The sequence below is a fragment of the Rhinoderma darwinii genome, chromosome 4 (genome assembly GCF_050947455.1).
Source record: "Rhinoderma darwinii isolate aRhiDar2 chromosome 4, aRhiDar2.hap1, whole genome shotgun sequence".
NCBI lineage: Eukaryota > Metazoa > Chordata > Amphibia > Anura > Rhinodermatidae > Rhinoderma > Rhinoderma darwinii.
This window is the reverse complement of record NC_134690.1, coordinates 397242025-397266113: the sequence shown is the minus strand read 5'-3', so window position 1 is coordinate 397266113 and position 24089 is coordinate 397242025. Positions and strand designations below refer to the sequence as shown.

The 24089-nt window shown below is 45.5% G+C and overlaps 1 protein-coding gene and 1 long non-coding RNA gene across 2 annotated transcripts in view; one reads left to right on the top strand and one right to left on the bottom strand.

The window, feature by feature from the left end:
• LOC142760290 (calpain-2 catalytic subunit-like) overlaps positions 1 to 24089 on the top strand; it is a 37714-nt gene that overhangs the window by 3870 nt on the left and 9755 nt on the right. Inside the window, exons 2-14 of the mRNA XM_075863407.1 lie at positions 2968 to 3037; positions 9738 to 9856; positions 10290 to 10423; positions 11044 to 11212; positions 12967 to 13050; positions 13133 to 13218; positions 14598 to 14672; positions 16942 to 17102; positions 18245 to 18414; positions 21192 to 21203; positions 22340 to 22551; positions 22856 to 22892; positions 23490 to 23555. Of these exons, the coding sequence (XP_075719522.1) occupies positions 2968 to 3037; positions 9738 to 9856; positions 10290 to 10423; positions 11044 to 11212; positions 12967 to 13050; positions 13133 to 13218; positions 14598 to 14672; positions 16942 to 17102; positions 18245 to 18414; positions 21192 to 21203; positions 22340 to 22551; positions 22856 to 22892; positions 23490 to 23555 (1395 nt within the window). The remainder of the gene's footprint in view (positions 1 to 2967; positions 3038 to 9737; positions 9857 to 10289; positions 10424 to 11043; positions 11213 to 12966; positions 13051 to 13132; positions 13219 to 14597; positions 14673 to 16941; positions 17103 to 18244; positions 18415 to 21191; positions 21204 to 22339; positions 22552 to 22855; positions 22893 to 23489; positions 23556 to 24089) is intronic.
• On the bottom strand, positions 1660 to 5724 carry LOC142760291 (uncharacterized). The gene is made up of 3 exons (XR_012883288.1): positions 5650 to 5724; positions 4125 to 4200; positions 1660 to 2287 (listed from the first exon to the last, which is right to left on the bottom strand). It is a non-coding gene; the product is annotated as an uncharacterized LOC142760291 (long non-coding RNA).

Sequence of the window (24089 nt, the reverse complement as noted above, 5' to 3'; positions counted from 1 at the left end):
GACGTGGCTTCCTTCCCAGAATTTCTACATACAAATAAACAAACAAAAATGTCTGCACTAGGTTGGCTGACAACTACTATGGGGGCCGGTATCTCTCTCTGGCTATCCTGTTGTTTACAGGCAGGTGATGTCTCATTTAATCACTAGGTGATATGTGCTGACCACTACTGGCAGCGTAAAAACCAGCATTGATAGTGCCGCACTCAGTGCCCCTTGTAGATGGTGCTCCACACTGCCCCCACTGCTTCCTGTAAATAATGCCACAGCGCCCCCTGTAGATGGTGCCACCCTACCCTGTAGATAGAGCCATTGTGGCTCCCTCTAGGAGGGGAATCCCCAGCTAGACCGTTACCGTATCTCTGGTCGGGGATTCCGCTGCAGGAGGTGCCCCTGACGTCACTGCCCTTATATGGACAGTGAAGTCAGGGGCTCCATCTATGAGCGGAATCCCCGGCCAGTGTGTCGTTAAAACTTTGGCCGGGGATTCCAACGCTCTAGGAGGGGTGAATGGCAGCGCATGAAGCGGATAGTTTCCTGCTCTGCCATAGTATTCAATTGTATCTGCTTCCTGAGGACGCAGATACAATTGAATGTAGCAGTTGCCTGGACACGTCCCGGGACTGCCTCTGTAAATTCAGGACAGTCTCGGCAAATTCAGGACTGTTGGCAAGTATGGCAAAGTGGATGATATGTGAACAAATCTCATCCATACAATGCAGAAAAAAAACTGAAGAAAACACAAGCATAAACTGACCTGCGGAGCGGATTCTCAATCGGCCGTATGGCAATTTCTCTTGCGAAACGCTGGCTGAATTTCCGCGTGGTAATTCTGCAGCGTTTATGCTGTGCATGGACTTGCCCTCAATGTTAAAGGGGTTCTCCGGGGTGTATATATTTTTATTTAGCCCTTAGTCTTGAGAAATAAGCGTTTTGCACTATGATGTTACTGTACATGGGCACCGCCCCAAGTCTATGCAACGTATGGGGGGTGACTGTACAATACACAGGGAGGCTTTACCCGCTGTATCACAACGTGTGGGCGTCCCATACAATGCACAGACTGTGAGAGAGGGGGCAATGTTTACACGCAGTGTCACAGACGCCCATTCATTGCTGTCGCTCCATTCCTTGTGAGCCATAGAAAGGGAGGAAATCTTTAATAAACATATTGCAAAGCTCTTTTACTCAAGAAGAGGAGGAATAAATTTTAAAAAAACAGTGCTGTGTCACTTGATATAAAAAAACGTGTGGTTTTCATAAATCCGCGGTTTTCTCCTGCAGTCCGTATTTGTGAGCCGTGGCTAGTCCTGCCTACCCGCGGCGGAGTGGCGGCTTTCTCTCTATGCACAGTAAAGGGAGGAATCTGTCGAACAGCGACGTGAGGGCTCATGAATACGGACTGCAGGAGAAAACCGGCGTTTTATGAAAACCACAAAATTATTTCAAAGGAAGTGCCATAATCCGGGTCTCTGCCACTACTGGAGGGCAGCATAAACCGGGTGAAAGATTCCCTTTAAGTCCACTTAAAGTAAATATACCAGAATATTTGTGTAATGTTTCAGAAAAATGGCGCACGGACGTTAGTAAGAAAGGTTCCATTCACATACAGCAAGCAGAGATTTTGACAAAAATTAGAAATTCAAACTTAAATGACATTTTAGAACTTTTTCATTATACAATGAAAAATCTTTACATAAAACCGGGAACCCCCTTTAACTCCAGACACTACCTGAGAATTGCTGAGCTCGTTCTCATGACCTCATCACGACAAAGCGAGGACCGCTGCTAAAAGCTTTGAATCGCCGTGCCAGCAGTCGTCCATTAGCAGAGATCAATTAATGGAGGGATTGTACAGAGCAGGAAGCGTCCGGGACCGGTCTGGTGATTGGGATATATTTAGGTCAGTGATGCTCTGCGTGAACAGAGATTTTCCGGTCTCAATCCACCTGGGATGAGCGTTGTTTTAATGGCCTCTGTTTTCATATGCGCCATTTTTTTGAGCAAATTCTTTTACATAATGGTCAATTTCTTATACATTTTCCAAATGTTTCCCAAGCATCGCCCTCGAAGCTTTAGGCCCCTTCATCAATACCTTTTATATGTTCGTCTTTAGGGCTCATGCGCACAGCAGAGCATAGAGGAAGTACTGATCCCTAGTACGGAGCTGCACAACCTCTATATGCTGCGGTAAAGGCATCGTTGGGTGCCGGATGCAGGGAGATATTTTCCCCTCGAAGAACAAGAATACGTCTGTACATATGGAGTCCAGGAGAACGTGCCTTTGTACCTAGGGATTTGAAAAAAATTAAAATAAGTCTCATGTCTCTATGAAATTGGAGGCATGCAGAGGTACAGTTCACTTGTATGGGCGCCAATTACGTTATACACAGCCATAATACAGGTTCGTGTAGGAGACCTTATCATTGAGGTGTCCTACTAAAAGGTGCCACGCAGTGCCCATATGAATAGTGCGGCACAGTAATGCATGTATAGTGCCATACAGTGCTGATATGAATAACGCCCATAGGGATAGTGCCATACAATACCCATGGGGCAATTCTATTGCACATAGAATAAGCTAATTACATTTACCTAAAGAAAGTTTGGCTGATTTTTAGCCACCCCCCCCCCCCCCCATGATGTAAAAATTCTAAAATATGTCCTTATCATGACTGTATAGATTAATAGATTTACTTTGTGGCATCCGTTAAGAGGGGTTGTCCAGGATTAGAAAAACATGGCTGCTTTCTACCCAAAACAGTGCCGCACCTGTTCACAGGTGGTTTGTGGTATTGCAGCTCAGTCCCATATATTTCAATAGAGCTGAGCTGCAATACCAGACACAACCCATGGACAGGTGTGGCGCTGTTTTTGGAAGAAAGCAGTCTAATCCTGTACAACCCCTTTAAGTCCCATAGAAATTAATAGGATCCGCCATTTTTCTAAGACCATTTTTATCTGTTTCAGGATCTGTGTTCCAACCCACAATTCATCACTGGAGGAGCCACACGAACTGATATTTGCCAAGGAGCACTGGGTAAGACTATCTATATACAGAAAGTTTCATTACTTATATTCAGACTTGAGAATATTCAATGTATTTACAGGAATTGGACAGGAAAAAATGACTTTGTCCAAAAACAGCGCCACACCTGTCCACAGGTTGTGTGCGGTATTGCGGCTCAGCCCCACTCGCTTCAATGAATCCGCAATACCAAATACAACCTTTGGACAGATGTGGCGCCATTTCTGGAAGAAGACAGTCATGTTTTTCTAATCCTGTACAACACTGCGTCCAAAGCCATTGAAAAATAAAATGAATGAATCCTTTCTGCGAGCAGTGGAAAGTTTTTTTGCTTTTCACCCAGTGATGTAGTTATGTAAATTCTGTTCCCGTCATGGAAATTTCAGGTGCTGTTATTTACAGTGTCTACATCCCATAAAACCCGCTCATTATTCTCGGACATCAGTAATTGCAGAACTTGGCGTAACGATAAATTGTATTGAATTTTTATTCAAAGGGGTTTTCTCATGAAGACCACACCTGTCCATATGTCCTAGTTCGAAATCTTCCGTTTTGTGTCTACAGCTCCAATACAGAACTATGTGTCTACATAGACTGATCCTGCAGCCAGGGGTTCCTCTCTTCTATCGGTCTCCTGACATGTCAGAAGTTTTGATTGGTGAGGGTCTGAGCACTGAGACAACACCAAAGTACGGGCCCAATAGAAAGTCTATGACACCAACTGCTCAGTTTTCCAAGAAAAGCCGATCAGAAACAAAGCGGCTCAGCGCCCACCCGAGCGCTTCTGCAGCTTTGTTTTAGCGATCGGTGGGGGGTCTCAATGGTCGGACCCTCACCGATCAAAACTACTGACATGTAAGAAGTTTTTTGAAAGTTTAGTTACCCTTAAAAATATAAGCCTCGTTTTCCAACAGATTTTGCAAAAATGAAACCGTTTTACGTTTGCCCCCAAATCTCCCCCCCCCCCCCCATACTATTCCTTTGTATATATAAAATACTGCCGATTGGATAAGCCGTCTATGGACTATGACCGGTCTGACCTGAAAATGGCAAACGCTTTATAAACAAATCAAAAAAAATACCCGTATCTGCGACAGACCTTCTAATCGTGCTCGTGGTGAACACTGGAACTCTGGACTTTTTAATGAATTTCTTCGGGATACTTTCCAGTTTACCTGCGGAGTTGTAGGAAGATTATTTTGTGGTTTCTGAGTGTTTCTTCTTTTTCTCAACTCATTCTTGTCCTTTGCGTTACAAAATCTGTGTAACCTGTTTATTAATGGTGATGGAGTGATCCCGTCATACACACCCTAATGGGAGCCCAGCGGCGGTGAACTGTGACTCAGCAGCTCTAATGTGCATGGCGGCGGAATTCTATGAGGTGGTTACACACATTATACCCTGAGGCGGGGGACAGGTGGGGCTCTTATCAGTAACATTGTAAGGAGTTTCCAGAACAGAAGTTCCTGCAGATTTATTTTTTTCTTTAACCGCTCCACTCCTGACCCTCATCGCAACTCTACTTCAGTACAGAACCCACCGATACATTGTGGAGTATAATACAGGATGTAACTCAGGATCAGTGCAGGATAAGTAATGTATGTACACAGTGACTCCACCAGCAGAATAGTGAGTGCAGCTCTGGGGTATAATACAGGATGTAACTCGGGATCAGTACAGGATAAGTAATGTATGTACACAGTGACTCCACCAGCAGAATAGTGAGTGCAGCTCTGGAGTATAATACTGGATGTAACTCCGGATCAGTACGGGATAAGTAATGTAATGTATGTACACAGTGACTCCACCAGCAGAATAGTGAGTGCAGCTCTGGAGTATAATACAGGATGTAACTCAGGATAAGTAACGTAATGTATGTACACAGTGACTCCACCAGCAGAATAGTGAGTACAGCTCTGGAGTTTAATACAGGATGTAACTCCGGATATGTAATGTATGTACACAATGTGTAATGACGGGGTAGGGAGATAGACAGGTGAGCCCTAATCTACCCGCCACTCAGTCCCTGCCTACTTGCAACGACCCGTCCTAAGCGACGGGGTACAACTGGGCGACGGTCCCTACGCTCAGTAAGTGCAAGACAGACAAACAGACAAGGGTACACAGAAGCTAGGGAAACGGAGCAGCTGCCCACGGAGACACCATGAGCAACAAGAGTAGTGAACGAGCCGAGTCAAACCAGGAAGAGAACGAGGTACAAAACGCTGAGCAGGAGAGTGGTCAGAAAGCTAAGGTCAATAACAAGCAGAGGATGAGTAGTACAAGCAGCAGCAGCAGAGCCAGGAAACAAGCATAGAAGAGTCACAGGCAAAGGAGGAACAGGAAAGGCAGGTATAAATAGACAGTGGGCGGGAGCTAGCTCCGTCTGGCCAGGCTGTGATAGGCTCTCCCACTCCTAAGCCTGCCATCCTGAGTGGTGGAAGATGGAGTCAGTCTCTCAGACATAGGAGCAGGTGCAGACTGATTGCCCACGGGTGTCGACACAGAAGTTGTGTCTGGCAAATCCTTTACACAATGACTCCACCAGCAGAATAGGGAGTGCAGCTCTGGAGTATCATACAGGCTGACACAAGATCCGTAATGTATTTACATAATGACTTAACTTTTTCTGTAGATTTGACTGATGCATTCACCCTACGTGGGAACTGTAGCTGTATAAAAAAAAAAATAAGAATTAGTGATTTCACATAGAAGTGTAAACTACATTTTAAATAAAATTTGGTATTGTACAGAAAAAAAGGTATAATGAGCCTCCTTTATCAATCGGGGCCTTGTTGCCGATAGTGATCAATCTCTGTGCAGCATTTAGAGCAGTTTAGGAAACTAAAGCTGCGCTCTGATTGGTTGCTATGGACAACAAGGCCAATAGACCATTTGGATAATGAGGCCTATAATCTGTATAGAAATAGTAACCCATCATTGTCGATCTCCATAGAGAAGAACTGGCGCGTCGGAAAAGCAGACTGAGGGTATGTTCACACGGCCTATTTTCGGACGTTTTTCAGGCCATAACGCCCTGAAAAAATGCTGAAAATATTGGGACTGAACGCCTCCAAACATCTGCCCCTTGCTTTCAATGGGAAATACGGCGCTCCGTTCCCACGGGGCGTTTTTTACGTGGTCGTGTTTTTTAAAACGGCGCTTAAAAAAAACGCCCCGTAAAAAAGAAGTGCATGTCACTACTTGAGCGGTTTTTGGAGCAGTTTTTCATTGGGTCAATAAAAAACAGCTCTAAAAACGTCCGTAAGCAACGCATCAAAAAACGCTAGATTCTTCCCTTGAAAACAACTCCGTATTTTACAGCCGTTTCTTGCTAAGCGTGTGAACAGACCCGAAGGCTGGATTCACACGAGCACATTACGTCCGTAAAGGACGGAACGTATTTCGGCCGCAAGTCCCGGACTGAACACACTGCAGGGAGCCGGGCTCCTAGCATCATAGTTATGTACGACGCTAGGAGTCCCTGCCTCTCCGTGGAACTACTGTCCCGTACTGAAAACATGATTACAGTACGGGACAGTTGTCCGGCAGTGAGGCAGGGACTCCTAGCGTCGTACATAACTATGATGCTAGGAGCCCGGCTCCCTGCACTGTGTTCGGTCCGGGACATGCGGCCGAAATACGTTCCGTCCTTTACGGACCGAACATGCTCGTGTGAATCCAGCCTAAGCGTGTTCGGCTGTTTACGATGCTGCCAATACTTGTCCTCATTATAGGTTTGGTCAGATAACCGCTAAACTTACTTTTATTATCTGTATGACCGACTACTTGTATAATAAAAAGTTCTGCAACTTTCTGATATTTATCACCATTCTTAAGATCTGTACTTGCTGTCAGTGAATGGAAAAATCATTCTTTACATCCAGAGGTTTAATACCGGTCGTGATCAAGTGCTCAAGAAGGCACTGGTACACTGTACTGGGCTGTGCAGGTAGGCAGCCCCTTATCAGGACAGGTTACTAGTATGGATTCACACGTGCGGTTTAGATGGCACCTTTTTTTTTTTTAAACCGTAAATGGGGAAGGGCGTTCTAAAAACAAGTGATTTAATTTGTTCTTGTTTACGTTTTAAAAAAAACCAAAACCACAATAACCCATCTGTGGGTATCTTGTCGTACGCTGTGAGGTTGGATTCAAACGACGTGGCCAAAATGTTTTTGTTTTTTTTCTTTTGCTTCGGAACGTGTCAAAACTGCGCCCTTTGGCTAGGGTTCGCGGCAAAAAAAATGCATTTTTGCCACGATTTGAAAACCCAGCCTAGCAGTAGGTGCATCTGTAACTCGGTGACGTTTGTTTTCACGGCTCGCTGCAAGTCTTCTGTGTTGCTGAGGGTCATCGCTGGATATCTAGGAGGTCGTCATAACAAACCACCATCACAACGAGCATTTCCTTTTTCAGCGCTTCAACCTTTAAAAAAAACAAAACACTTTTCACTATGAGTCAATATCTGAGTCACTGGTAAATGTGGTAACGACCCTGTGGGCACCGGCATTTTTGTAAAAAAACAAAATAAATAAAAATGTTTTAAATAATCCCATTATACTTTCGTTTACAATCTATGGTCAAAAGTATGTGGACACCTGAGCGTTATGTGAGATGTTGGACATCCTGTTAGAGACCCCGGCTGTTTATAGATTTGGCCCCTTTTGCAGCTTTAATGCCCTCTGCCCATCGTTGTTGGCAGCAAATCTCCTGTATAAGGCCCCATGCACACGACCGTAAAAAAAATCTCTGTAATTGCAGATCTTGGAGCAGTGCCTGGGGGCCAGAGGGGCCAACAGCCCCTTGGTCAGTAACTCCCTGCTTAAAGTCTAAGAGAAGGACCTGCGAAGAATAAAATCCAAATCCGGTGCCTTTCTATAATGGGTGGTAAGGGGCCCAGGAGCATTAATACCCAGGGGCCCAGATCTGTGTCCGCCCCGGTTAGAGCCGTGAAGCGGTGTACAGGGGCAGACAGACCTCTCTCACTTATGTGGGGGTTTCCTGCTGTTTTCCTCCTCGGCTGATGGCGTTTTCCATCGGGTCTGGAATGCAGTTGTGATTCAGGCACAAACCTCCTTTTCATGAGATGAGTCACAATTTCTCCCGCAGAATCACAAGGTTTTAGGAAACGGCTGATAATTCTGCACGTGAGTCACATATTCACAGATACAGAACTTTACGTCCCATCACCGGTTAATCTCCCTCTGGGACGTCGTACACTGAGATCTTATTGTAGATGGAAGCGCGAAATATTGTGGAGGGACAAAGCAAATCACAAGATTATAATTAGTAGAATTTTTTTTTTTTTATGCCCAATTAGGACACCCAAACCTCTTAGAGGAGGGGGGTCCAAAGGGGGCGAAGAGATGCTGAAACGGGCGCCATGTAATACTATGTTTCTTCTGTAGTGACCGCTGCAGGGAACATGTCCGGCTGGGGCTCTCACCGGTAAAATTACCTGTTTGCCCGGGATCTTGGGAGGTTGAGGTACAAAATGTGACCACGTTGAAAAACGCACAAAATCGTGGCTTATGAATGCGGTTTTTACTGCACCTCAACCACAACATCTGAATACAGCCTTAGGCCCCATGCACACGAACTGATTTTTTTTCCTCCCGTAAATACGGGTCTGTTGTCACCAGTACAGTATTCCACCCGTATTTACAGACACGTTTTCTCTGCAAAATTGCACTGCACTAATCGGCAGCCCCTTCTCTCTATCCGTGCTGAGCCCCTCCTCTAACAGTGAGGTCACATAATACAGGTCGGTCTCTTCAGAGTAGTCACATGACTGATGCGCACAGGCTGGGACCGGAAGGAATTGGCCTGTAATCTGCCGGCACCTTGTCCGGGGGAGGACTGCAGGATCGGCAGCATTGCAGGATAAAAATCTGAGTACTCTTTAACATTTCAAACCGGAGTTCCAAAGATGTCTAGGACTATTGACCTCATATACGAAGTGTTTTGTGAACGTTAGAACAATGGCTGACATAATACGCAGATGTAGCAGTGATGAATTTGTCATTTAACCGTTTGTGTTGTGATGGGCGGACTCTTCCTGATGTGATGTCAGAGCTGTGCTGTGTTCTCTGAGCCTATCAAATGTCTCCACTTGCTGCCCCCTCCCCTCTTATGCTGTTTCAATGAAACTGAGTGACAGCTGCAGCTGCATCCCCCTCCTCCCGTTCTCTATTGACCATTTTACATTAGATGCATTGTTTAGTGACTGAGGAGGTTTCTGAACATTTTACAGAGATTCTGTAGGCTGCTGCCAAGGTCGTTCATGTTGTAGAGGCAGAGCATGCGGCCGCTATGGGGCACCTGGAGATGGGGAGTCCAGCCCTGGTTGATCCCTACTTGTTCACTACTGGGTGTCAGGACTCCCCTCTACAGACGAACCTCATGGTTAGCAAACAAGGGGCTAAGATACTGCCAGAAGTGTCATGAAAAGGGGAAACCAACACCAGTCCCATCTGTTCTGGGTGTCTTAACCCGGCTATAAAACGGGGGACAAAGTTTGAGCCCAGTCTCTTATGTATTCTGGGAAGTTGTGCCAAATGATCACCTCGGCTCTGCTACATCTGTAACATTGTTCGATAAATGTTATGAAACCTCTATACAAATGGATGCTGCGTATCTCTAATATGACTGATGGCGTATGCTGTAATAATCTAAATGTAATATGTGAAATCTATTCATGATCTTCTAGGGGACTGCTGGCTGCTGGCCGCCATCGCTTCTCTCACACTCAACGAGCAGATCCTGTCTCGCGTCGTCCCTAAAGACCAGAGTTTCCAGGAGAACTACGCGGGAATATTCCATTTCCAGGTAACTCTCAATATGAATAAAATGAGGATCTCATGAGGTCAGCTGTCCGCACAGGAGGGATGAGAACTAATCACTCCCCCAAAAAAAAAAATTAAGCTGGAAAATGTATAAAAAATGATCCGTATACATTAAAAAGTTTTTTAATTTCTAACAATTTTAAAGATCTCTGCTTGCTGTCTGACAATGGAGACGTTCATGGTCTGAAAATCTATCCTGATCATGTCCAACTGACGGAGGTACACCGCTTGTAATGGGTTTGTGGATCTCTGTCAATTGGATATGATCTTAGCAGGTTTTCAATGTTTCTATTCACTGACTTCTAGCAGAGAGATTGAAAACGTTATTTACACAAAAACTGAAAACTTTTTTTTTTTTTTAACTCCTGTTTTAGTGTTTTTTTGGATTGTAATTGATTCTTCCCTTTGTGTTCTAGTTCTGGCAGTTTGGAGAATGGGTGGATGTGGTGATCGACGATCGTCTGCCGACCAAAAATAATGAGCTGGTCTTTGTTCATTCTGCTGAAGGGACTGAATTTTGGAGTGCACTGCTGGAGAAGGCCTACGCCAAGTAAGACCATAGACCTATCCACCCCTAAGACCCCCACATATCAAGAAAATGTCCATTGACTTTATTAAAGGGTGACGCAGACAATCCGTTCTAATCTAAATATAATATGTACGCAGCTCCTATGCTGAGAGCCTCTACTTTCTGGCTCGTGGAGGGAAGTCATGAGAGGGGGACCTCCCTCTATGATGACCACATGCCCTAATAGGTGTATTGTCTTCATGAAATAACCCCTTTTAATTCTGCATAGGAGCTGTATACGCAAAACGGCAAAAGATTTCCAATCTATCAGACTATTTGAAAAGCTGCTTTACTTTTATTTTTTCTATGCATTAGAGCAGTTTAAAAATGTTTGCAAAGATGGGCATGCCCTTTAAGCAAATAAAACTTTCACTCTGCGAATGCGGTTTTTAATACAAAGTATGGCGCGTTCAACCAGTACAGGGTTAAGAGCGGAACTCCAGCCAAAACGGAGTATTTTGTTTTTAATTTTTATTTCATTTTTTTTGCAAAAAAATTTGCACCAATATTCATGGATGGGTTCTCGGACAAGCTTTTAGAGGGCAGGACTTGAGGGACGCGAGGAGCGGAGGTTAGACGTGACGGTGTGTCTTCTAATGCAGGCTGAATGGATCTTATGAAGCTTTGTCTGGCGGTGCCACTACGGAGGGTTTTGAAGACTTCACAGGAGGCCTCGCAGAGTGGTACGAGCTGAAGAAGGCTCCAGACAATCTCTACAAGATCATGCAGAAGGCGCTCAAGACCGGCTCTCTCCTGGGCTGCTCCATAGACGTAAGTGCCGGCTTATCCGACCATTGTTGATCCTTTGGGAGAACTGATTATACTTCCGTGTTTTAACGTGGTCTTCACTGTTTCACGTATGTAAATGTTGCAGAAAGTCATTGGTTGGTGGGATATGTTTGGCTCTTTGGGAACATCTTAGACCTGCAAGCAAATCCTGTAGCGAGACTCTTTGGTATTGTCGCCTACATAGATATGGTGTAACTTTTTGGTCAAAAACTGAATGACGTTGGATACCGTCTTGTGAGACGGGATGAGGGTTGGCTTTTTAAAATGCTCCGTACTTGAGCTCCAGCTGAGGATGTGGTGACCTGCTCCGTCTCCTGGACATCTACGTTTAGGATGTTGACCGCTTCTTGGTTATGGACCAGGTCGGTGCTTACAGATAAAATGGGAGTCCCCTCTAAGACCGAACCATGGGATATGCCATAAATGTCTGAAAGATGCGAGTCCTAGCTCTAGAACCTGCAGCGATCCCTAGAACAAGGGTCACCCGATCCTTGTCCCACCCGGTGACCACCACATGCAGACGGAGAATGAATGAAGAAGCTGTGACCGTTTCTCCCTCCATTCTCTTCTATGGGAGTTACAGAAACTCATTCCCATGTACAGAAATTCATTCTCCCCCTGTATGCGGCGACCGCCTCTCCGGGCAGTGGGACCCCTGTTCTCGGCACAGGTTCCGGGAACTTTCGTTTATCAGACCTTTTTGGCATGTCCTGTGTCTTCGATGAAATACCCCCTTAATGATGCCCCTGATCTGCTGCTAGTCTATGAATTTGTCCTCCGTTGGGATTAAAGTGACGATTGTTTCGTGATCTGCACATTTAACCCTTTAACGACCAGACGGTTTTGGACCAGAATGACCGGACGCTTTTCAGCTATTTTGCACATGTGAAAGTTTAATGGCCCTGACTTTTTTACTTGTTAGGCTGCCAAAATTTTTGCATCTATGTTTTCGTGACGCAGAGGGCTGTTTTTTCACATCCATGTTATTTTCTCAGGGATACGCTATATAAAAGTAAAGAGAACATACTTTATTATTAAACTTGTAATTATTTTATTGTGAATTTGCCTATTTAAAAAAAATATAGCCATTCGAATGAGTTCCCTATTTTGTTTTGGGATGTAATATGTATAGTATCCGATGATCGGGCGGTTATGATGATGGTTTGAGTTGTTTGTTGCTTTTTTTTACTTGTATTTTATATACTGCACATTTGTAACTTTTTTTTTTTTTTTTTTTTTTTTTTTTTTACTTTTTTTTTAACTTTTTTTTTATACCCCAAGAGGTCATAATAGACGACTGAGGACATTCACACTTTATTTATTAGTCACTGGCAGAGCTGATCCAGGTCTACTGACACCAAGCAGCTCTGCCATGCCAGGGGCACCCATTGATCACATGGCCGCAGGGCCCAATAGGGGCAATGGCATGACCCCTGCCTCTATTCACTACACAGCGCTATTTGAGCACGGTGTAGGCTGCAATGGGGCCCACACTTCTGTCCTGTCCTCAGGGTCACTGGGTGTCTCTGAAGGCCAAACACCCATCCTGATAGATTGCAGGAGCTTTAGACCCGCGCCGTACATTTACAATGGCATGGGGTAACGCGGCGCCAGGCACCATACAGTTACATGGCAGAGGACGTGAATTTGCTCGTGCGTGAACGTTCTGGGTTTGGACTTTCTCAGAACATTGATGGTTTATCCTGCATTGGTATTAATACTTTTCTATCCTTCAGATCACAAATGCATCGGAGACCGAAGCGATCACTAACCAGAAGCTGGTGAAGGGCCACGCTTACTCCGTGACCGCCGCAGAAGAGGTGGGGGCTCGGCCTTTTGTGTATATTAATATTTTACTGTATATTTTTCATGTATATTTTTTATTCTGCGTTCTTCATCCAGGTAAACTACAGGGGCAGTCAGGAAAAACTCATTCGGATCCGAAATCCCTGGGGAGAGGTGGAGTGGACCGGAGCGTGGAGTGATAAGTGAGTACCGGGGAGAAAGTATATATCATTAAGGCTTCATGCTCGCGACCGTGCCCGTAATTACGATGCATAATTACGGGCACGGTCGTTCGCAGGCAGCCGGCCGTTATTTGCGGGCCGTGCTCCCATTATAAAGTATAGGAGCACATTCCGCAAAATGAAAAGATAGGGCATGTCCTATTTTTTTCCCGGTAGGTTTCTACGGCACAGACACCCTCCCGTAGATATACAGGAAGGTGTCCGTCGGCCTTAGAAATTGCGGTCCGTAATTGTAGGCGATTTTTTTTTTTTTTTTTTTTTTTTTTTTTTAATTTTTTTTACGGTCGAGTGCATGTGGCCTCCTCATATAACCTTGATCATTACAGTGAAGCTCCATCATTTTATGGTCCAAATCTGCATTAAGTGCGGAGTCTTAATATTCTATCAGAAGTCCAGGGTCAAGAGAACTTATGATGTCTCCTCATAACTGGGTGTGGCCCTCATCGTTTTCTCTAATGGGCCCGATGTTCCTCAGTCTGACACAATCGCCTGCTGGTCTTCAGTTCCTTCATGCATTTTACTCCAGTCACCTCCAGAGCTGCATTAAACAATTTGATGGTTGCCACTTGGAAACCGTCAGCACTGTGCTGACAGACACGCCCCTAACAGCTTCTGCTGAGCTTTTATCATTCACTGTACTCTGGTGTGTAGCATTCAGATTTGTCTACTTTGAATCCAATCTTAGGTTGTGAGGATATAAATAAAAACTGAACACTTATAGAAAATCGGCAGAATTATGAACGCAGCTCTGGATGAGACTCGGTTATAAGACATAAATTAACTCAAGTACATTGGTTTTAATTCCTGTGCAAAGCATGCTCTTCTGTGTTGCATTGTGGGAGATGTTAGTGTTTTACTGGGTTATAACACTACATATCACACCATGCAACATAGCAGAGCATACTGTGTACAGACTTTGAATCCACTTGCAGGTTGTGGTGATTTTTACTGGGTTATAATGCTACATCTCCCACAATGCAACACAGCAGAGCAATCTTTGTATAGACGTTGAATCCAATTATGCGTTGTGAGGATTTGCAGGAAATTGATCAGCAGAATTCTGAATGCAGCTCTGGATGAAACTGGAGTTTAAGACCTAAAGTAACTCAAAGCTGTTGTATGTAGTGGATATGTCATTCGTGTGCCAACTAAGCCATGGCACGAACTGGGGGATAAGCGTCAAATTACAAGGAATTTTCCTGCTAATGACCCTGCTCTTCCCTAACCGATAAAAGCTCAATGCTTATTGGCTGCTGTGGTTTTACTGCTCGTTATACAAGTCATTGCTTTGGACGTACAATAAATGATCCGATGACGTCACTCCGTTATTTTCTATCCAGTTCTAATGAATGGAACAGCGTCGATCCCAGTGAAAGAGACCGACTGATCAGACGGTGCGACGATGGAGAGTTTTGGTAGGTCGTCTCGTGATATCGGTTTATATTTTATATTTTTTTACCTGCTTTGTGGCCTAAATAAGTGGTCTCCAGCTGTTGCAAAACTACAACTCCCAACGTGCCTTTGAGGGCATGCTGGGAGTAATAGTTTTGCATCCCCCGGAGAGCCACAGGTTGGAGACCACGATCTCAAAAGGCTTGTATGGGATTAGAAAAATATGGCTGCTAACCAGAAACAGCGCCACTCTTGTCCATAGGCTGATTGTGGTATTGCCGCTCAGTCCAAATTACACAGATCCCGTGGCGCGGTTTCTGGATAAAAGCCGCCATATTTTTCTAAGCTCATTCAACACATTTAATGTGGCCTTTGGTTTACGGCGATTTTATGTTCCATCAGAATAACCCTATTCATTAAGGTGCTTAAAAAGGAGAATATTTAAAGGGATTATCTGGTTTGGAATATCAATTTTCATATACGCTATTAGGGAATTTCAAGGTAATAGTAGGTGGGCCCCCATTCAGGACCTCCTATATTAGCTAAAGCAAGGAGTTTTTGCTCTGGAGGACCCGGCATGTCCGTGCATTGCTCAGGCAGCCTATTGATTTCAATAATTGTGTAATGCTTCACTTCTCCTGTGGTGGCGCTGCAGTGAAATGGAACACTTACTGCTGCGTTCCCTCACTGATTGCTGGGGGTCCCAGCAGCAGAACACCCTGTGATCACCATATTGTCAGGGAACAGACTGAGTTTTTAGTAAATTACAGGGTTAAGGGAAAGTCTTTATATTAAGATAATGGAAATAGAAATTCTCTGCCGCGCCCGGGTCCTGTTACTATCGTGCCATAGAAATTATTGTAAAGAGGAGAAAGTGAATAGTGAGTCCTCTTATATTTCATACAAAAGAAAATAACATAAAACCAGAGTTGAGTCATAGAAGCTCAACCTCTGAGAACCTCGCCCATGGAGAGCAGGAAATGCTCGTCATACTACATTGGCTGCACTAAAGAACGCTCCACTGCTGGAAATCAGGAACCACAATCCACTCTGGGTCAGATCCTGATGATCGTCGGTAATATTCAATCCAGTTGTGGTCCAGATCTGACCTGATTGATCTGTGCTCCGTGTTTCTAAGGCTCCGTTCACACCACATTTAGACCATCCATTTGAGGGTTATGGGATTTTTAAAAAATGTTTAGCTGAAATTTTTCATTTTTATTCTATTTTGCATTTTTTGACCGTTCCAATTAAAAAAAAATTTTTTTTTTTTCTGGAATATTCCTTGATGGTCCACTTTCACTTGGATGGGACTGAGATATAGTACCGGTCACTGCTTCTGTGTCTGGAACAACATGGCAGGGGCTGCGCTGGTCCAGCAAGCACTATGGCCCTTTTATTTACTGTGGGGAAAATACATTTTTATGGTTAACACCAAAAAAAACAACATATACCATAACGGTCACAGCCGCAATGCCCCCATAACAGGAACTGCTCCATAACCAAGCACAGTGACCGCTACAGGGGAAATGCGGTATTACACGGCCGCCATTCAGATACATGGTCTACCAGAGAGACTCTCCAGTCTGGCTCAAACAGGGGCATCCATCTAACCTCTTATAGCATGGGACCACCCCTATAGTTAAAAAAAAGAGGTATTTATTTCTATAGAAGGGGCCAAGCACTAGGGCCACTTCATTCTGCCGATCGCTTAGTGCGTCTTACACATTGATGGTCTATTCTAAGGATACGACATTCATGGATATTTATGCCTTGAACCGATTTTTGAACACTAAACGTAAATCGCAATAAAATGCTGGACGAAGTCGCGCCACTACCGCATCAAAACCGCTCGCTAAAGACACAACGTTTTTGGGTGTTTTTATTGGGTCACCGGTTAAAGAAAATGTGACTTCATGGTGCGGATCAGCTCGTATATTTAATTTTTACACCTTGAATATATAAAATGCTGATGCTGAACAGTTCTGTTTGTAAACCATCTATATACATATGCTCTACCACTAGAGGGAGCTGTAACCAGGACTGTCTATTGTATAGGACATTTCCAACCATGGCTTGGATTGTATTTTAAACTTCGCTGACGTGACGGCTACTTCCTTGGTGGTGAAAGGGTTAAGTGCAGCGTGCGTCGTCTCTAGGTGTTGGGGTAAAGCATGACTGGCACAGGATTTGTCACCGTGTAGCGCCCAGCCGCTGAGAACCCCCTAAGGGGCTATTTGGAAAATCACCGCTATCCTGTCCTAACTAATTCTGTGGTTTCCTCTCCGTCAGGATGTCTTATAACGATTTCTTAAGACAATACACAAGACTGGAAATCTGCAATCTCAGCCCGGACACCCTGTCATCCGACAAATACCGGAAGTGGAGCCTGGTAAAGATGGACGGCATGTGGAGACGAGGCTCGACCGCTGGAGGGTGCAGGAATTACCCAGGTGACGCTCAAAGACTAGTTCTGTCCTGGATCTTAGGACTTGTCCACACACAACGGAACTGCAGCAATTCTGTTGAAAAATTCAGACGTTCCGCTGCGGCAAAAACGCACCATTTCCTGCGGGTTTTACGGCAGAAAATGGTACGTATTTTGTTGCGTTTTTCACAATGTTGGGAGATGGTGACGTGTCCTCTGAAAAAGCAGGAATTGACATGCGGCTGTCCGAAAAATACGCACCGCAGGTCAATTTCCGCTCTGAATTTTTACGCAGCGTGTGGATGAGATTTGTTAAATCTCATCCACTTTGCTGCCACTGTATTCTATTGCGTTTTTTCCGTCCGAAATTCCGGCAATTCTGCAGCGTGTGGACGATCCCTTGGTCCGAATACCAATACAATTGTTTTGAGCAGTGGTGGCTATGCTGCCATATTACGGGGCCCTGAAATGCGGCCCTCTACCCCAGCAGACGACCAAGCACCACAATCTGCCAGGATAGTGATAGACCGCAAATAGGTCTTGTAAACAAGCCGGCGACATTACGGTGACCGCCACAAAGCGCTCCCACGACGGTATTGCCATTCAGATACATGGACGTCTCAAGGCCACCAGAGCAGCTCTCCGTTCTGGCCCATATAGGGTGTTCACGAGCAGGGGACCCCCTATGATGTAGATATGCCTTAATAGGACATATAGACAGGGGCTGACTTCATGAGAAAACCCCTTTTGTATATAAAGGTATTTATTTCTATGGCAGGATGGCGCTATATACAGTGATTACATTATAATGGTGTGACGTCCACCGCTGCACTGACCCTTTATATTAATATTAGTCCTAGTGTGATGGTGTTAGTAAGGACAGGGCTGCGTGTGACGGGCCTGTATGAGGAGAGGAATGGAGACCAGTCGGAGGTCACAGACTGAGCGTTGTATAGTGGAGGAAGCGGGGTCCACAGCAGCACAGAGTATTTCAGGAGGGGAGTGTGCTGAATTTGTGGGGAGCAATGACCTCTACACTCATGTGAGTACCAGACAGAGTATTGGGACACGTTGTAGGGTAATCAGAAGATTGACGTTATGGTGTATGGATGGAATAAGGGTCATGTACTCAGATTATTTTCAGATACTTTATTGCTTCTGTTACAGACACTTTCTGGATGAACCCGCAGTACCTCATAAAGCTGGACGAGGCCGACGATGATCCCGATGACGGGGAGGATGGCTGCACCTTCATTATAGGCCTGATACAGAAGAACCGCAGGAAGGCGAGGAAGATGGGCGAGGACATGCACACCATCGGATTCGGAATCTATGAGGCAGGTCCATCCACCGAGACGAGTGTCCACCGAGTTCTAGCGGTCTCAACCAAACCATTCGTTTCAGTGGAAGCAAAAATACCGGGCAGGGAACTTTTTTGTTATTTTATAAAACATTTTGGCTTTAGATATTAGATGGATACGCCTACACAGTGGGGTCCAAATGTCTGACCGCGCACATAAACCCAAAAATACACACCGGTTTAAGAATTCCAAAAAATTTCAAACCTGGAAAAGTTCTGAAAAGTAAAATGACTGAATCCTAAATATTCTGCACTATTTCCAGGTCACTTGTCATATTTAAAGGGATTGTTAGAATTCACTAATGGGGTGTATGGAAATGGGTTTTCTGAGATCATATCGGGCCCCCCGTTCAGGGTCCTCATTTCTTGGGCAGATTATAGAGCAGTTACAAAGAGCATCTCTCTCTCTGGAGGACCCGTCCTGTCCTGTATTACACAGACAACACATTGATATGAATGGACACTGTGTAATACTTAATTTCCCCTGTGGTGGCGCTGCAGGTAAATTGAACACTTAGGCTGGGTTCACACGACCATGTTACGTCCGTAATGGACGGAACGTATTTCGGCCGGAAGACCCGGACCGAACGCACTGCAGGGAGCCGGGCTCCTAGCATCATAGTTATGTACGACGCTAGGAGTCCCTGACTCGGTGCGGGACAACTGTCCTGTACTGTAATCATGTTTTCAGTACAGGACAGCAGTTCCACGGAGAGGCAGGGACTCCAAGCATTGTACATAACTATGATGCTAGGAGCCCGGCTCCCTGCACTGTGTTCGGTCCGGGTCTTCCGGCCAAAATACGTTCCGTCCATTACGGACATAACATGGTCGTGTGAACCCAGCCTTACTGCCAGGTTTCCCCACAGATTACAGCCGATCGCTCGGGGTCCCAGCAGGAGGACACTTTGTGTTTAGCTTATTGTCAATAACCCCGTCTAGCAAGTAGAGATTGTCCAAAGCGTTGAACGGCTTCAATCAAATTTGTGACGCTGATCATGTTAACGCCCTGGTGCGCCATATTCTATCTACGGGGATTGACCGCTGTAACCAGCAGGATCATGGGAACCTCCAATCGTGGCCATTCAAATGGTTTATTTCCATCATGGACAGTGATATCATATATGCCAACACTTTCTGGCTGGTGGTGGTCCGATAGCTGGAACCCCCCCCCCACATCCTGAACATGAAGGGGCTCCAGCGCTGATTTTGTGCTGCATCAACGGAAAAAGTTTTTCCCTGCACAGCTGCTCCCGGCCGTCATCCGTACTGGGAACTGCAGCACGGTCCCGTTCTCTGGAATGGAGCTAAACCAGCACTACGGCCCCTCCTTCCCCGGCTCGGTGGCCTAAGTAAGGCCCCCAGGACTGTCCAGTTGAAATACCTGTTCGAGCATACCTTAGGTATACTGTAACGTATGCTTGTACATTTTTTTTATGCCCAGGCAGTAATGCATAATATTCCAATGCATTACAATTAAAAATAAAAGATTAAGAGTTAGGCCCTGTTCACACTGAGCTTTTTGCACCGCAGAAAACAAAATCTGCCTCCGAATTCCTTCAGGAATTTTGAGGCAGATTTTGAACTGCAGCATTTTTCGCCCGCGTCCATTGAAGCTAATGCAAGGAGTGCGGTCAAAAAACGCTCAGAAAGGAGCGCTACGGTTTCTCTGTCTCCCAGTGGTTTCAATGAGAAGTCAGATGCAGAAACCGTGACCAGAAAGGACATTCTGCTTTTTTTCCTCCGCGAGTGGTCAAAAGTAGTCCTGGAAAAAAACACGCCTCTGCCTTCCAGTGATTTCGGACTTTTTTTTTTTTGCCACGGATTCCAACGCGGTTTTGAGTAAAAAACCGCACCGAAAAACTCTGTGTGAACTGATCCTTAAAGGTCCCTTCTGGGACTAAAGAAAACGAACAATTATGGTTTTGTACAATAAACTACAATGAAAAAAACAATCCCGTAAAAAAGTTGAATATGTGCTATTCCCACCAGGAGCTTTAATGGCATCTTGATAATAACAAGATGACTCTGCTGACCCCTCTAATCATAAGATGACTCTGCTGACCCCTCTAATGTCGTATCCATGGGGGTCCGATCATTCCGACTCCCATCGATTCCTACAGTAAAGGAGCTACAGCGTCTTCAGCTTTTTCTCAAAACAGTGCAACTCCCAACCTAAGGCCGTACTGGGTATTGCAACGCGGTCCTATTCAGGCATACCACCCCTTTGTTGTAGACATGTGGCCTCATATGCGGGTGATGTCAACTAAAAATGTATGTTAGGGTATGTTCACACGGCCTATTTACGGACGTAAATCGGGCGTTTTTGCCCCGAATTACGCCCGAAAATAGCGCCTCAATAGCGCTGACAAACATCTGCCCATTGAAACCAATGGGCAGACGTTTGTCTGTTTACACGAGGCGTATATTTACGCGCCGCTGTCAAATGACGGCACGTAAATAGACGCCCGCGTCAAAAGTGACCTGTCACTTCTTTGGCCGTAATTGGAGCCGTTATTCATTGACTCCAATGAATAGCAGCGCTAATTACGTCCGTAATGGATGCGGCGTTCAAGCGCCTGCACATGCCGGTACGGCTGAAATTACGGGGATGTTTTCAGTCTGAAACATCCCCGTAATTTCAGCCGTAACGGACGCCCTCGTGTGAACATACCCTAAGATCTATGCAGACATTGTACTGTGTGTATGACCTTGTTTATAACGTATCTTAATGTGGTTTTCTTCTGTCCACAGGTTCCCCCACAGGTATGTACACGGAGCATCATTTACTTAGTTGGCACTCATAATAATAGAAGGTAAGGCTGTAACTATTACTGCTCACCGCTAAATATAGGAGGTCTGTACTGTATAGATGCAATATTAACAGGTAAAGGTATAGGAGACACTTCCTTCCTGTATAGACATTTATAGCAGCTGCAATGCATGGGAGTTAATGGTCTGAAAAGTGTCCATAGGGCGAATACAGTCTCCAGGAAGAGAACAGCCGCTTCCCCTTGAGGTGGCAGGGGAGCGACATACACCGCCTTATCTGTGAATCTAATGTTGCTATCTTGCTTTATATAGATAGCTGTCATTTAAGGGGTTGTCTCTACCTATCTAATGATGATATGACTGCTGACACCTCTAATCATAAGATGACTCTGCTGCCACCTCTCTCTCTAATTGCCAGAGGACTCTGCTGTCTCCTCCCTTTAATAATGAGATGACTCTGCTGACCCCTCTCTCTAATGATAACATAATGACTGCTGTCTCCTCCCTCTAATAAGATGAATCTGCTGACCCCTCTCTAATGATAAGGGGACTCTGCTGTCCCTTCTAGTCATAAGATTACTCCGCTGACCCTGCTAGTCACAAGCTGACTCTGCTGGCCCCTGCTAGTCACAAGGTGACTCTGCTGGCCCCTGCTAGTCACAAGGTGACTCTGCTGGCCCCTGCTAGTCACAAGGTGACTCTGCTGGCCCCTGCTAGTCACAAGGTGACTCTGCTGGCCCCTGCTAGTCACAAGCTGACTCTGCTGGCCCCTGCTAGTCACAAGCTGACTCTGCTGGCCCCTGCTAGTCACAAGCTGACTCTGCTGGCCCCTCCTAGTCACAAGGTGACTCTGCTGACCCCTCTCTCTAATTGTCACCATGGGTTGCTTGCCTAAATAAGTTACAGCTATCTTCCTCTTCTCTGCTCACAAATTCCGGCCGTGATTTATTCTTGTGATCATTTGTGACTCTAAATAGTTCTCCTGCCCCCGCCAATCCCGATTCGCAAAACCCTACAGACACTTGTAAACTGTGTCGGATGTGTTGTCACTTGGGACATGATATCACGTTACCACATTAACATGCAGCTCATTTGTTTGACTATTATCATGGCTCTGTGTCTTCCTACAGCTGCAGGGTCAGACCAATGTTCACTTGAACAGAGACTTCTTCCTGAGGAACAAGGCTCGAGAACGGTCAGACACTTACATAAACCTACGAGAAGTCCTCAACAGATTCCGCCTTCCACCAGGAGAATATATCATTGTCCCTTCCACTTTTGAGCCTAACAAAATAGGAGACTTCTGTCTTCGTGTCTTTTCGGAGAAGAATGCAGAGTCTCAGTAAGTGTCTTGTGCCAGGATATTGTGACCTAATTCTGTGTGTTCTTTGTGTCACTTCCCTCATGTACACTAACGTTGTTGTTGGGCTGGGTGGCGGCGCCGTGTTGGGCTGGGTGGCGGCGCCGTGTTGGGCTGGGTGGCGGCGCCGTGTTGGGCTGGGTGGCGGCGCCGTGTTGGGCTGGGTGGCGGCGCCGTGTTGGGCTGGGTGGCGGCGCCGTGTTGGGCTGGGTGGCGGCGCCGTGTTGGGCTGGGTGGCGGCGCCGTGTTGTTAGTTTATTGACTATTTTTCTCTCAATGTTTTCAGGGTTGTCGATGATGAGATTGAAGCCAACATTGACGAGGTAATGTCCCTACTAACTGTAGCCTAAAATTGCACAAATAATTTACCGGCCAGACGGCTGTAGACATTAAATGAATATAAGCGGCGCCATCTCCAACCTGCCAGATCCCATAGATGGAATACGCTTAATAAATCCTCACCAGCCTTACACTATCAGTCTCTTACCTCCCTTATAATGTCTTTACAGCTGGTGGGAGGAATTATCTGTGTTTTTAAAAAGGGTTGTCCCATCTGAATGACCCCTTCTCTAAATAATGACCCGATGGTGGCCGATTGATCGCCGCTGGTCCTCCAGGTGAGGCCCCCAGCAATTCTCGGTTATAATTGAGGGAAGCTGCAGGTGGCTACACATTTTTCTGCAGTGGCCACTATAGGAGAAATGTGGTATTACATGGTGCCCATTCCAGTAGCTGATTTCTGCTCTGGCTAATAGAAGGGAGGACCCACCACTGAGACGCTCATAGGGCATATGGGCAGGGGGTTATCCTAATGGGTCAACCTCTAATTTTTGCATTGTTTTGTTTTTGCCGTGTCACAATGTATAAAGCCGGATCCTCACTTGTCTGGTTCATTTTTTGTTAAAAATTTTTTTTTAAAGCCCGACCTTAACGAAGATCATATTGATCCCAATTTCAGAAGACTCTTCCTGCAGCTGGCGGGGGAGGTGAGTTCTTGTATTGTAATATGTTATTTAAGCTGTATGGGTCAGTTCACACGCTGTGTAAATACTGAGCGGAGAAACCACCCCGAAATTGACGGTGCAGAATTTTGTCATTTGTATTTGGGTAATTGCTGCTTATTTGTTGTGGGTTTTCCCCATTGAATTCAAATGTGGAGGTAAAAACCTGCAACAAATTATTAGCTGTTTTGGTTTTCCGGCAGGTTCACAGCGATTCCGCCTCAAAAAACGCAGCTCGGATAAAAAAAAAACCTCATACTTAACCTGAAGGTTCCTCCTTCCAGCGCAGACTCCCGGGATGAGACGTCTTCCCAGGAGTCCGACCTGCTAGCGGGCCGGCTGAGTGCTGCAGTTTTTCGCAGCGGACGTTCCGGGGTCAGTGTGTGTTTTTTATTTTTGACCGGGATTCCCTGCGGCGCACAGGGTGGATACTCTGCGTGCTTTTACGCAGCTTATCCGCCCTGTGTGAACACAGCCTATGAGTGAGTGGTTACATTGTAGCAGCATCCACATTGATGG